Genomic DNA, 15,896 nt, shown 5'->3' with positions numbered 1-15,896 from the left:
TTAAGGTGAGAGGTGAGAGATGATGCGAAGATAAGTAGGAAAGTCAGTTGTGAAAAAAACATAAGAAACCTACAAAGTGATATAGATAAATGTGGATAAGTGAGCAGCAATGATCTGGCAAATGCAGTATAATCCGGAAAGTGTGAAATTGTGATCTGGGTGTTCTACCGGATGCATCACAGAAAATCAATATGCAGGTACAGTTAGAAATCAGGTAAACTATGAAATAATGTTTTATAAAGAGTGAAACTGAGTGCTTCAGATAAACAAGCCCTTAGTGAGACCGCATCCACAAAATTATGCAAGTGCTGGTCACCATGTTTATGAAAGGATGTTAATACATTATAAGCAGTTCAGACTAGACCAACACCTGGAATGAATGGATTGCCTTATGAGGAAAACATAGACAGGCTAGACCTGTATCCTATGGAATTTAGAAGAGTCAAAGGTAAATCAATTGAAAAATATAAGATCCTGAGGGGGCTTGACTAGGTGCATGTGGAAAAAATGTTTCCTCTTGTGGGAGAACTTAGAACTGGGGTTCGTGATTTAAAAATAAAGTATCACCCACTCAAGACAGAGATGAGGAAAATATCTCTCTCAGAGCATTGTGTTCTTTGGAATTCCTTTCATCCAAAGACAATGGATACAGAATATTTAAATAATTTAAAGGAAGGTAGATATATTCTCAATTACCAAGGGGATGAAAGATTATTAAGGGGATGCAGGTATATAGGTTTGATGTTAAAATCAGATCAACTGTGAACTTATTGATTAGCAGAGCAAGCTCAAAGGGCTGAGTGGCCGACTTGTGTTCCTTGTTCATATTAATAGTTTATCCTGCTTCACCCCAGGGCTTCACAATTTGGGATATCTCATTTGGAATCATAACAAATTGGGAAAACAAACCAAGGATCTATTCATAACACTGGAAATGTAAAAGTGCTTTTGGACATAACATGATTGATGTACAATACATTTCATAACTACATCTGACGTTTTTAAAATTGTGCTCAATCATGATACATAATGCCTTTTGGTTATTGTTACATTTTTGAATGCACAAGTTACGAATGGTCATTATCCTGAGCAATGTCCTACTCATCGAGGCAAAATTTGATCAAGGGAGACACCGAGGACTTCCAATAAAATGGAAAGACAAAGTGCATCGGGACAATGAGAGTTGCTGCCAATGGCTGGAGCTATACTTTACGTAATGAAAATGCCTGAGGTTATTGCAGGCCTTCACCTCAGCACTAGGACATTGCTGCAGGAGTTGGTCAGGAAAATGTCATGAGTTCACCACCTTCAGTTGCTTGAGCAATGATCTCTCCCCCATCATAATACAAGAAATGTACTTGTCCACTGATGATTGTAATGTGATTGTAATGTTCTCTTAGTTTGTATCATGAAGGTAAGTTATACTGATTGAATTAAGTGAACCGGTCATAACTATTTCTCTGTATGCCACCTCCGTAAAATAAAACAATTAAGTAGGAACATAGAAACATAGAAACAGTCTATTCAACTTCTCGAGCCTGTTCCGCCATTCAATGAAGTCAAATGGTTGATCTGTTGCCTAACTTCAAAGAGTTTCCATGCTGTATGACTCTATGATCTGCCTTTGACCCATATCCTTTATTATATTTGTTTAACAAAATATTATCTCTCTTAGATTTAAATTAATAACTGATCCAAAAGCCAGTACCATTTATGGGAGGGAATTCCAAGCATCTACCATCCCTTTGATTCATGTCAATCCATATTATTTCTATGTTTGTTTAGTTCATCTTCCAAGTGATAGAAAAAAAACTGAAATTGCTGGAGAAACTCAGCAAGTCTGGCAGTATCTGTGAAGACAAAGCAGAGTTAACATTTCAGGTCCAGTGACCCTTCTTTAGAACTGACTGTAGCTCCTAAAAGTTGGTGTTGTAGAGAGGGTAAGGGGAGGAGAGAGACAGCAAACAATAAGTGGAGATAGATTGCAGAAAGAGATAGACAGGTAAATAGACAAGGTCTTTTTCCCAGGGTGGGGCTGTCCCAAACTAGTGTGCATAAGTTTAAAGTGAGAGGGGAAAGATTTAAAAAGGACCTAAGGGGCAACTTTTTTTGTGAAGAGGATGGTGTGTGCATGGAATGAGCTGCCAGAGGAAGTGGTAGAGGCTGGGACAATTATAACATTTAAAAGGCATCTGGATGGGTATATGAATAGGAAGGATTTAGAGGGATATGGACCAAATGCTGTCAAATGGGACTAGTTTTATCTTGGGTATCTGGTCAGCATGGACAAGTTGGACCGACGGATTTGATTCCATGCTGTACAGCTCTACAACTCTACTCTGTTCACAATTCTTCAGAAAACAAAGCAGTTTTTTATATGCAGCAAATAACAAAAATACCTACAGATTCCAGCCAATGACTCTCTTCATTATGGAAAAAAACCTAACAACCTCTCCTCAGCACTCAATGGCATTATCATCACATTTCCTACCATCAACAACCTGGAAGATTGCCATTGCTTGGAAAACTGACTGCATATGTCACATTAATGAAATGGTTGTTAGGGAAGATCCAAGGCAGGTTAACCTGAAGCACTTAACTCATATTATGAAAACCTTCAAAAACTCTTCCACCACTTGGAAGGCTCAAACAAGAAACATTGACTCCTTGTCTGCACAGATAAAGCTATAATAATGTTTCAAAAATCCAAACATCGTCCAGGACAAAGCAGTCTTTAACAGAGCCTTATCTTCAATATCTACTTCCTCCATCACTGATAACTCATGATTGTAGCTGAAAATGTGTTGCTGGAAAAGCGCAGCAGGTCAGGCAGCATCCAAGGAACAGGAAATTCGACGTTTCGGGCATAAGCCCTTCATCAGGATGAAGGGCTTATGCCCGAAACGTCGAATTTCCTGTTCCTTGGATGCTGCAACACATTTTCAGCTCTGATCTCCAGCATCTGCAGACCTCACTTTCTCCTCGAAGATTTTAACTCGTGACTGTAGCGTACAAAGCAGGAAGGAGGCACTGTATCCCATCATTAAGGCTTCTTCAGCTGTACCTCCAAACATGTGACCTCCACCATGGGGAAGGAGCAGGGCAGCAGATTTCTGAAAATATTATCACTTTCAAGTTCCCCTTGAAGTAAAGGCAATATCCCAACATAATATGGTACATATATCACTATTTCTCCTTAGCCAAAGGAGTTAAAAAGCTGGAAATCCATTGTCAAAATTGTTGTGGGACTACCTTCATCACGTGAACTGCAGGGTTCAAAAGCAAGTCCATCACCATTTGCTCAGTGCAATTACTGCTGGCCTTGCCAGCTATGCCTGTACAGAGGAACCTCGATTATCCAGCATTCAATTATCCGAATTTCGGATTGTCCGGCAAGATCGCAAGGTCCTGATGCTTAGCTAAACTATGGTATCCAGCATTCGATTATCCAGCATTCAATTAACCTAACAAAATACTCCCCGCCCGTGTCCTTCGGATAATCAAGGTTCCTCTGTAAATAAAAGCTGATACTTTAAAGGAAATCAAATCAAAAGAATACTTTTATCATTTTAATAAATGTTTGTGAAACACATATGGATTTATATAAAGAAGTCTTTGAAGAAATGCATGAATTTTTTTGCACAAAAATATTAATACTTGTAGATAGTCAGCTTTTAAGCTTCTTTTAAAATAAGATACCACCTTCCCCCTCCTTCAGTTTGTAGTGTGTATTCACAGCAACATTTAGCAAAAGCAGGCTGGATTTTTTTTAACTCTCTGTCAAGGAGCTGAAATATAGATGAGCAAATAAATGCAAATGAATTCTGAAGCACATCATCCCATTTAGCCTCTATTCATTTCTTTGACTAGACATGGTAGACATGTAGACTTTTACTCTATTGGAGGGTTTAAGAAGTGTTTTATGTGCTGCAAGCTGCATACAAAAAACTGCTTCCTTTCTTCAAAATCCAGTGCTGATTAACTTCTCAAGTAATTGTTGTCTGGCACACATGTACAGCTGAAAAGATGGCAGAGGAGACGAGCTTTAGTTTTCCTTGATATCCACTCTAATCAAATCAAGCAGTGCCACAAAATTGCATCTTTATGGATGAAAGCCCAATGAATGACAAGCAAAACAGGAAAATATGAAGGCAGTTCTAATTTAGGTTCAAATGAAAGATGTGCTTTTCACAATCAATAGAAGAAGCACAAGCCTACCTTGTTAACATAATTGTAAATATATTGTAAATATTTTCCAAGCCAATGCATGTGCACTAGTCCATTTTAACAGAAAGCCCTGCTTTCTTACAGCCAGGAATGGGGCATCAACAAATATCAGAATTTTCTGATTGTTGGACCTTGTGGCAGACTGCATAACTCAAAGTATTCTGAATAAATTATATTAAAACATTAACAGTGAAGCTTTCAAAAGTCTATTGCAGACAACTGAGTCTCCCTGAGTAATATTGTTTGAGCCATGTTACATTCTGAAGTGAAAGAGCACTGAATAGAGTTTAGAGTTTTAGAAAATATGAAATAAAGGAAAATCCCAATCATTTCACAAGTACATTAAGAAAATTAAGGAAAAAGTAGGGTCCATTAAGGACTACAGTGATAAAATGTGCGTAGCGTAAAATGATATAGGTAGGGTTCCAAATGCATACTTTGTTTCAGTGTTGACCAGGCTAAGGACAATGTGATTTGGAGATGTCAGTGTTGGACTGGGGTGTACAAAGTTACAAATCACACAACACCAGGTTATAGCCCAACATGTTTAATTGGAAGCACTAGCTTTCGGAGTGCCACAACCACCTAATGAAGGAGTGGCGCTCCGAAAGCTAGGGACAATGTGGTTATAGAAATCAGTGAGAAGAACTGTAATAATAGACAGAGAGAAGATTCTGAATAGTCTGGCAGGCATAAAAGTAGATAAATCTTTAGGGCTGGCTGAAATGTATCCGAGACTGTTGAGTGAGGCAAAGGATAAAAAACAGGTGTGCTGCAATAATTTCTAATTCCTTTCTGACCATAGAATAATGGCAGAGGACTGGAGGGTAGCCAATGTGATAATGTTATTCAAGAAGGGAGCAAGAGATAAGCCAGGAAACTACAGGTCAGTCAATCAGTGATGGAGAAATTATCAAAAGCAATTCTGAGGGACAGAATTAATCTGCACTTGGAGACTCCATCTGCCATGCATTTATCCACTCAGAACATGTAGAGCACATCAAACGTAGCTTGTAGAACTCTACCTATCCTGATCAAGTCATTGTTCACTGTATATTATACAAACTCAAAGATGGGCCAAAGGCTGCCCATTTCAGGCCTGGTAAATGCTCAGTCTTCCTCAAGTTACCTTGGAAATTCAAAGTATACCCATCATTTGAATAACAGGATTATTCAAGTTGCTTCACAATACTATTAATCAGTGATGACATAAGTTGTATTTTTTTGACTAATAGAATGCTCATAGCAGTCCAAAAAGTCATTCTTCCTATCACAGGAATAGGCAATGTTGTGTATCAATTTCAAAGCCAGTGTGATGACAAGTACATAGTCCATACAATACAATGCAAGGATTAGTTGATTGAATCAAAGAACACATTCCGAGATCTGTTCATAATAGAGTACAGTTTGTACTCAACCAGCCTGCCACACACAAAACACATGTCAAAATGTTTTCTGTTCCATGTGACTGGACAGCCCACTTGGGAATCAATCCTTAGTGCGCAAGAAGTCACGTAACAAACAATTCAAGATAATCACTTGAGCTTGTTATATGGATAACTTATATTGCTAGAAGCAATGTATACTCATATACAGAGACTCATTTACTACAAAGAAAAAGAACATTTTCTCACCTTGCAACTTATTTGGCATTGTGTATAACCTTGTGGTGTCTATATTTCCTTGCTCCATAGCAATATCTCAGTCAATCAGAGCCAACCAATCAGCATCATTTCCTTCCTGGGAATAAATTGTTGTGTTTGCTTAAAATTCAGCATTCTTCCCTCTGTCCTGCTGAATACACAATAAAAAGCTTCTATATTATGTCTGTCTTTTCAACAATATTCAAACTCCATTCATGTTTATTTTTTATGTTTTTCTGTATTTTATGCATAACAATTACTTTTTTTCATAGAATCGCTGCAGTGTGGAAACAGGCCCTAAGGCCAAACAAGTCCACACCAACCCTCAGAAGAGTATCCAACCCAGCACAGAATTTAAATGTTTTATAAGGGAGGTAAATGTAAGGCAACAAAAAAAAAAGGTTTCACACAGTGAATAGTTAAAGTCTGTAACACACTGCCCAGAAGTGTAGTGGAGGCAAGTTCAACTGAGGCATTTAAGAGGGCATTGTTTTTCTTTAAATAACTATCCAAGATGCAGGATTATGGGGAAGAGGAAGGAGTCTGGCACCAAGTTAAAGTGCTAATGAAGCTGGTGTAGACATGATGATCCAAACAAACAATCTCCTTCTACCCCATTACAAATGCTGTTTTCTCACCTCTTGAGTTGAGCTCTTCTGTCCATGCCTGGACCAAAGCTGTAATGATGTAAGGAGCTGAGGGGCCCTTGCCCAAGACAAATGAGTGTCAGAGAGTAAACTATTGCTGAGTAAGTGCCACTTGATAGCCCACTGACAGCACTTTCCATCAATTTGCTGACAATCTAGAGTAGACTGACTGGGCATATTGGTTGGATTGAATTTGTCCTGCTTTTTGTGAACAGTTCACGGTTGAGTAATTTTCTACTTTGCTGGGTAAATGCCAGATTTGTAATTGTACGGGATTAAATAGGCAATGGACACAACTATTCTGAAGCATAGGTCTTCAATATATTGCCGTGATTATTTCAGGCTGTATAGCCCTGTGTCATAAATTCGCCAGGTGACTCTGCATTTTAAGTATCTCGGAAACTGATCTTGGCATGCTTTCCTGCACTCTTCATTGTACAAAGGGCTGATTTCTCTAGCATGACGGTAATGATTAAGTAGACAATATGATTGGTCATGAAATTGCTAATTGAAATTGAATATAATTCTGGTACACTTCTCCTTACACATGCTCAAAATGCACTCTGGGTAGAGATGTCAATGTCCATCGCCAAGAATGGCTCAACAGCTCCATTACTGATTGAGCAGGTCAGGTCCTGAAGGATGTTGCTGCTGGACTTGGTCAATGGCAGGTGATGAGGGAACTAATATTTGACCGCATCTTCACTAATCGTTCAGCTGCAGATGCATCGGTACAGGACAGCATCAGTAAGATTGACCATCACACAGACTTTGTGGAGATGAAGTCCTACCTTCATTCTGAGAATACACCCCATCATGCTGTATGGCACTATCATTATGCTAAATAGGATAGAATGCAAACAGATGTGATAACTCAAGACTGGGCAGCCAAGAGGCACTATGTCCCATAGACAGTAGGAAATTGATAATCCAATACAACCTGCAACCTTACGGTCTAATATATCCCCCTCTGAACCATTCCCAACCTGGCTGGGGATAAACCCTGTTTCAAAGGAAAGTGCAAGAGAACATGAAACTAACATCACCATACCTAAAAATGAGATGTCAACCTGGTGTAACTAGCAAACCAGACTACTTGCCCACCAGGCATAAGAAGCAAGTGATAGACAGAGCTAAGTGATCCCACAACTAATTATTCAGAGCTAGGTCCTCCAATCCTGTCACACCCAGTCATGAATTGTGGTAGACAATTGAACTGAATTGGCTTTATTGTCACGTGTACTCAAATGAAATGTTTTCAATCACTGCATTACAGCACTACCAAGGTAGCTGGATACAGATACTTAGCAAATTCTTAGGAAACAAAAAAAATTAGAAAATTAAAGAAATAAATAATCCAGCATTATAGGTCATAGAGATAAATTTTAAAAATAAATTAATGAGAAGTTCAGAATATCAATGTTTCTGATTCAGTCAATGCCAACACCTAGGCTCAAAAAAGACCTCCACCATCTCACTGTCTGGTGGTGACCTGCGCCAGGCCCACCAGTGTAGGGGTTGCCCCAGTTTCGGTGCCATTTCTTCACCACTGGGCTCACTACGCCGATGCTGCTGAACTCACATTCGTCCCGCAACCAAGAGTACCTGGCTCTGCTGCCAGGCCAGGCCGCCACCGGGTTCCGAGTCCTGCTCCAGTGGCTGATTGCACCTTGCCGGTGCCACCATCTTGAAGAGTTCACTTCTGCCGGTGCTGCCGTGCCCAATCACTGGAGGAACTTTGCGACAACTGCCAATAGTGCCAAATGCCAGGAGAATGACCTTGCTGCTACTGCCATGACCTCCTATCGCTGGGAGAAGCCATATCCACCACTCCGCAACCAATGTGCCACAGAAAAGAAGAAAAAAAACTGAAATGAAAGGAAAATAAAGTGAAAGAAAAGAGCAGAAGACAAAGTTAAATAAGGAAGGAAAGCAGACAGGAGCAGATGGGCTCTGGGCAAGAACCCGCACAGAGCCCTGTTACTCGGCCACCATCTTACATCAATCGATGTAACTCACTGTAGAAGAATGTTCCACAAATATCCACACCTTCAAAAATGGAAGAAAGAGGCAAGCATCTCAGTGCAAAAGATAAGCCTGAAGCATTCGCTACAATCTTCAGCCAGTAATGCTGAGTGAATGATCCATCTCAACCTCCACCAGTGTTCCCGACATCAGAGATGCCAGTCTTTACCCAAATCAATTCACTCCAAATGATACCAAGAAGCAGCTGAAGGCACTGGTTACTGCAAAGGCTATGGACCCTGATAACATTCTGGCAATAGTACTGAAGACTTGCACTCCACAACTTGCTGCATTTGAGCCAACCTATTCCAGTGCAATTACAACACTGGGATTTACTCAACAATGCAGATAAATGACCAACTATGTCCTGCACACAAAAAGCAGGACAAATCCAACCTGGCCAGTTACCACACCATCACTCAACACTCAATCATCAATAAAGTGGTAGAAGGTGCCTTCAACAGTGCTATCAAACAGCACCTGCTCAGCAACAACTTGCTCATGAAACCCAGCCTGATGTCTGCCAGGATTACTCTACTCCTGACCTCATTATAGCCTTGATTCAAACATAAAACAAATAGCTGAATCTTAGAGGTAAGAGTGACCACCTTGACCTCAAAGCTGCATTTGACCAAGTGTGACATCAAGAGCCCTAATAAAACTGAAGTCAATGGGAATTAGGGGAAACACTCTGTTGGCTCATGGGATCTGGAATCAATACCGAAGACTTGGAGAGCAACTTGCTCTTATGTGTATATCACAGTGTTATCACTTCTCATGGGCATGTCCTGCTGGTGAGACACATCACTCTAGTCATCAATTGGCCAGATCATTTAAAGATGGCAGATTTCCTTCCCTAAACAGCAATAGTGAAACAGATGTCTCATATCACAATCATTAATGGCTTCCTGGCCATTATTACTGACAGTAGTTTTGAATTTCTCGTATATTAAATCAATTCAAATTCCACAAGCAGCCACAGTGAGATTCGTACCCATATTCTAAGACTTACCGCTTTTGACATCTCAATTGCTGGTTCAATGACAATCTCATTAAACCATCACTTTCGGTGATCTCAATTCAACATCACTTTTTTTTTAGAAACTACCTGAAGCAGAAAAAAGAGCATTACGCAAGCAATGTTTAAATTAAATGCAAAGATTTAACATATAAATGTTAGCTCAAAATATGAAGAACTGATTTATCCATATCACATTCTGGTGCCAAAGAATGGTCAGCCCAAGCCTCGGTCTGGAATGCTTTGAAGATACTTAAGGTTATCAGATGCTAGGTGGTCATCGTAGAAACTTACTCTCACATGCTGATGAATATTAGAAGTGCATTTACTTATTCATTTTGAATGAAAACAAATTTATAAATTTTAAAAGCATCATTGAGAATTTGTGGACAAATGCAAATTAATTATAGCCTTGATGACATATAATAAACAAGGTCTGGAGAAATGCATAAACTATGCAACAGCTTCCTTATCAAAACATTGTTATGCATTTAATGTGTTATCAGTTACACAGGAAACAATGAAAAATGAAAGTCAATTGGTATAAAGTTGGTATGAGTAACCAAAAGATGCTTACCATCTCTACTGTCTTAACACAACCAACAGCTGATGAACAGCCAATTTCCTTTTATCACATTATTGCAGCCATGAAGAAGCACATTTGTCCTACTCAGCCCACTAAAGATACCAGTACCAATCTAACATATACATGTTTCATATCACTGGAATCCTCGGAGTATGAGGAATTCAACAATATATAACAAGTTGCATGACAGTTTATTTACTGGGAGAAAATTGTCTCTATCGAAGAAGAGAAACTCAAATGTAATTTCAAAGCCAAATATCACTATTCTAATAAGGCAATATTTCTTGATAAACTATTTTCCCTAAAAATGTGACACAGCATTTAAATTTTCATGAACTGAGGATTTTAGATAAATATTGCATATATATTTGTAGCTTGGTTTAATCAGGCAAAATGCATCGTATAAATAACTAAGGTTAGTGTTGGAGCATATTTTCATTGGCCCTATTCCACTAAAAATAAATTTTCCACATTACAGTCTATACAGATCATTATCATAATATTTTCAACTTGGTATATAACAGCATTTTGAAACAAAAAAGAAATTCTCTTATGGTTAAGATCTATTATGGTTTTCCATATTACTGTAAAATGGTGTTACCATAGTGGAAATCAAATGATGCTTTCTACCTTAAACTTCCATCCGTAAATTAATCACATATCTTACATTATGTTTGTTAATCTTAGTGTCAGGGCATAGATGATGGGAAAATATTGTCAACATACGCCAGCTGAGTTTAAATTTCCTTAACCCATCCTTGCGTGAGCCAGCAATAAGTTGTTTAATTGCACCAAACTGGAGCAAAACTGGACATAAATTAATTTTGAATAATTTGAATAATTAGGCTTTTAGCTTAGGACTGCTTCTGGAATTCTCCTACCTGAGTACTCGTATCCATTGTCACAGGCCTGAATGGCCTATAGCATTACTAAATCCTGCTAGCTTCACAGCTTTCTATCTCCTGTGAGCAATAGATGGCCTACAGTTACCTGGGCTTCTATATTATCCATTGTCTTACATAATCTGATTTTATCTCACATCCATAAGTTTGGGTTCAAGATAGACTAGTCAATAAGGAGGCAAGGTCAGAGACTGTCTTCAGATTTGGGCTTCTTTATATCACAGATCTAATAAGACTAAATGCTACAATACATGGTATTCAAGTCTATATCAGGCCTTAATCTCACCTGCTACAATATTTAAACACTATTCCATGAACTTTCATGCCTAACTTTAGACTGTATACTCGACACACTGGTTTTCAAATGGCTAGACTTCAAGGTTCAGCCTAGCTCTGTGTGTTTTCCTCTTTCTCTCTCTCTCTTGTTTCCTAATTCCACCCACACTGTGCTAATTATTCCCAGTGAGAAATGTGGGAAAAGCTCTGTGACATCATCACAAGGTTGCTCCAAGGTCCTAAAGTACTGACACAACAGTTTAACACTTACTTTTCTGGACAGGACAGCTCATTGCTGGCCATTCCATTGTAGAGCCTCCAATCCAAGATTTGGCTGCAAATCCCAAAGCGTATTTCATTCTGGCAAATTGTTGGAGGTGTTCACGCTGCAAGGCAGCAAGCAAGGCCAAACTGATTTCCTCCAAAATGGCCAATGACATCAGCATTGTGCATATGGTCAGATTCTTAAAGTGACAGCACAACATATTTACATAGTATACAACATCCCTCCCCCTTTATATCAGAGTTGCTGCAATCAGAACAATTCACAATATTTGCAATCATATACATAACAGCTAGAGGTCAGGTGTTCTGGAAGATGTCAATGTTCGTGTATGGCTGTCAGAGGACCTCAGGCATCGGTTTATTTTTCTCATTGCTTTTCTGGCCATTCCCTTATTTTCAGACTAACTTTTTGCTGGCTATTCTGTTTCACATTTAAAAACAGCAGTATCTTTCTCTTCAGTTTTTGTGTTGGTTTACCACCTCTATTTAAAAAACATTTTAGAAGTCTCTGTTTCATATGCATACTCTCCCAAGTACTTTGTGTGAATTATAAATTCGTTTATAGTCCTTTGCTGAGATATTTCACATGTTACGTTTGTTAATTCCTCTGTCATCTTTAAGCAACTGCACTAAAGAAACAGGCTTAGAGGTACACAGTTTAGTACAATCTCGTCACCCACTAGCACCACACTTTCTTCCATTGCTTTGTGACTTCTGCCAGTTTTTCTTTCACCATCAATGAGGCGTTCAAATGGAGATTACTTCTCCAATAACTGAAAGAGCTTCTTTCCTTAATGTTAAGAATGTATTTTTGGCCAACGTTCAATGCCTCAAGTCATTCATTGCCTTCTACTAACAGTCTGTCCAGTAATACTTTCATAAGAAACTGCATTCAAAAGGCACATTGTATCTTTTTTTAATCTTTGTACTCTTTTGCCTTTTTGAAACTCTGATGTTCAGATGTGGGATGACAACCTTAGCACTTGCTCTACTGGTGCCTATGTCACCAACTCATTACTTTTATTCAGATCATGTACAATAAAACAAAGTGCTTTTCCAGCATGTAGTCATTCAGATTTGTCACTTGAAGCAAGAACCACATCATGCTTTATTCAGATTCACAATCCAGTCTAGTCATTCCTCTCCCTTGCCCAACAATGGTATCCAAAGATTTAATGAATACCACTGGCTTTTCTTTTATTTTAAGTGGAGCTGGAGTGTGTTGATCTTCTGAATCACAGGCATATTCTCTTGCAACTTCTTGTTTCAGATTGCAGACAGACAATTCAGCAACAGAACCCACTTGTTTACTTTGTACTTGACACTGAGATGAAATACCACAGTCTCATTTTTCCACTCTTTAGGAGGATCAGGCTTAGCAAGTTCACAGTGTAGTGTGCTGGTGCTGCCTTCATCAGCTCCCTTGCTCTGAAGCCCTTCTGAAGTACCAGAATCACATTCACTTTCAAGGCAGCACAGGTATATTGGTCTCCAACACCTCAAGCATATCTACTACTATCTTCTGGTTTAGGCCCATGAATAACCATCTCAATGATGGTTCACTTCAAACTTGGCAGCAAGATGAAATCGAATGTATCCTTCGGTCCATTGCACTGCTGTATCTGATGTGCTAATTTTACAATGCAAGATGGCTGTATCATTATTCTGTGTTTCCTTATCGTTAAGCTTTTGCTTGAAGGTCATAAACAAGGCTGCAATTGTCAGGTGAACACTTGAATTACCAAGGTCACAGGTGTGGTGATCACTATGAATCTTCTCAAGCAGATTAATTGTATGGCTTAATAAAGCACTATCCTGGTTTGATTCACACTTCTTACATGCTTAGATTTCTCCATCAACCTTTGGTCTGGTTGCATAAGGCACTAATCTAGGCTTCCAACTCGACCATTTTGCTTTATTCTCAGATTTTGTTTTCAATTTGACAGCTATCATTTCCATGCTTCCCAGATCCCCATTGAAAAAATGGCATGCTTCTTTAGAATTAGTGACGGATCACTCTCAGAATCTGAAAGGTGATGTACTTCCATCCAATTAAGTTTGATTTTCTGCAACCGTGTTCTTGTTAAAAAAGCTTAAAGATTTCCTTTGGTAATGCGTAAGGCCAAGCTTCAGACTGACCATATAATAGAACATTCATATTCCTACAACCTTTTGAAGGCACCACTTCATCTCTATATGTTCTTAGTGCAACTTTTGAGAGTTGTAGCACAATGTGACACAGCTGTATCTGTTCCACAGGTGTCAGTGAAACTGCTACGCCAGAGTCTTCCTCCATTCTCATGGGTTTGCCATTTCAGTAAGGGAATCCAGTATCAGTTAGTATCACCAACAATGGCCAGTTTGTTTAACAACAGCTCCTCTTTGAACTGTAGTCTATTTTTCTAATGTCCTTTTTGTTCTGTGTTGATTTTGTTTTCGCTCTTCAGTTTCTGTACTTTTGCTGTATGTTGTTTCATACTCAAACAAACCCAGTCAATGTGCCTTTTGTTTCATAGTTTCTACATGCAGCTTCTTTACAACATAGATTTGCTGTTGTATGGCCTGTTTTTGCATGCTGATGGCAGTTTTTAATCTGCATTGGTGTTCGTCATTGCCGCCATTTTGTGAACTCTCTCAGCCATCATTTTGTTGACACTCATACACAAGGTTCGTTGATAAGCCTCCTTAGCTACTAGTTCCATCAAGACTGCTATTTCTAGTGCTTTCTGTAAGTCCAGATTCCATTCCATCAGTAATCTCTCCTGGATTAGTTCACATCTTAAACCACGTGGCAGTCTGTCTCTGATAGCATGATTTGTTGTCTCAGAATTCATAGTATTCTGCTAACTCCTTTAAAATTCTTCTAAGCTTGGAAACAGATTAAGCACTGTGTTGGTTGTGTTAGTGAAACCTGAACCTTTCACCAATCACCAATGGTTTGGATGAAAATGGTTCTCTCGGGTTCCTACCATTTCTTTGTTGGTTTTGAAATCCAGTTTCTCTGGCTGTGCCAGACTCCTTAGAAGGTGAAATAACTGCACAAAGGCTGATATCCCATCACCAAGTCACCTTTTATTTACATGTGCATTGAAAATGGGCAATGATTAGCCAACTCAAAGCTAGTCTCTCAACTGGGAAGATCTTGTGAATTTCTGCCAGCCAGGACTCCCTGATTGACCTGGGTTAACAACCCAATCAAGGATCTCATAGTCAATGAGATCCACTCTGACATGGTTCCAATCATTACAGAAGTTTAAAAGCTTTCCCCCCCATAATATTAACGAATGCAAGGACAGCCCTATCTGCTTCAATTTTGTTAGCTTGAACAAAATAATAGAATCTCAGTATGGGATAGAATAGAATAGTACGAGTTTCAGCTCTCTGTATTTTAATCATACAGTACTACAACACCAGTATTTTCTGCCATTTTCTTACTTTTTTAAATGGAAAGGTTTGCATATATAATACAAAATGAAAATTTGAACACTATCTCATGTCTTCCCTGTAAGACATGGTATGTTTGAGGCTACCTTTTCTTTCAAGTCTACATCCATAGGTCAAAACAGTTCCTTCTATGCAGGATACTTGTTGCAGTGTTCCTTTAGAATAAAGCATGTGGAAAGCTTCCTCAGCATTGTTCAAACATTCCTTGATGTATATTCTTTACTATTTTTACCCATTGGATTTTCAAGAATGTTCTGGGACTAGAGAATTTGAGTTGTGAGGAGAGGTTGAATAGGCTGGAGCTTTCTTTCCCTGGAGCATCAGAGGCTGAGGGGTGACCTTATAGAGCTTTATAAAATCATGAGGGATGTGGATAGGATGAATAGGACAAATGGTCTCTTTCCCAGCATACAGGAGTTCAAAACTGAGGGTGTTGGTATAAGGTGAAAGAGGAAAGATTTAAACATGACCTGAGAGGTAACGTTTTCATGCAGAGGTTGGTGCATGCAAGGAATAAACTGCAGAGGAAGTTGTGGAGGCAGGTACAATTGCAACAGTTAAAATGCTTCTGGATGGGTACATGATTAAGAAGGGTTCAGAGGGATATGGGCCAAAAGCTGGCAAATGGGATTAGATTAGGTTGAGATGTCTGGTCGGCCTGAGTGAGTGGGACCAAAGGGTCTGTTTCCATGTTGTGTGACTCCATGACTATCTGTTTCGGTGAAGCAGTAAGGGCTATGATTTCTTCTGCTGTATCTTACAAAGTACCTCTGGGTTCTGAAGTGAGGGTCACAACTCTGTTTATTTTTTGATGCATCAGTGGGTTCATCTGGTGGATCTCAA

General features: G+C 39.1%; 1 protein-coding gene across 1 annotated transcript in view; it reads right to left on the bottom strand.

Moving 5' to 3' along the window:
- ush2a (Usher syndrome 2A (autosomal recessive, mild)) overlaps positions 1–15,896 on the bottom strand; it is a 985,309-nt gene that overhangs the window by 893,082 nt on the left and 76,331 nt on the right. Inside the window, 2 exon segments of the mRNA XM_060830996.1 lie at positions 8,100–8,385; positions 11,596–11,788. Coding sequence (XP_060686979.1) covers positions 8,100–8,385; positions 11,596–11,788 — 479 coding nt within the window.

This window comes from Hemiscyllium ocellatum, chromosome 10, assembly GCF_020745735.1.
Source record: "Hemiscyllium ocellatum isolate sHemOce1 chromosome 10, sHemOce1.pat.X.cur, whole genome shotgun sequence".
In the NCBI taxonomy this organism is placed as follows: Eukaryota; Metazoa; Chordata; class Chondrichthyes; order Orectolobiformes; family Hemiscylliidae; genus Hemiscyllium; species Hemiscyllium ocellatum.
This window is presented reverse-complemented; position numbering and strand designations above follow the sequence as displayed.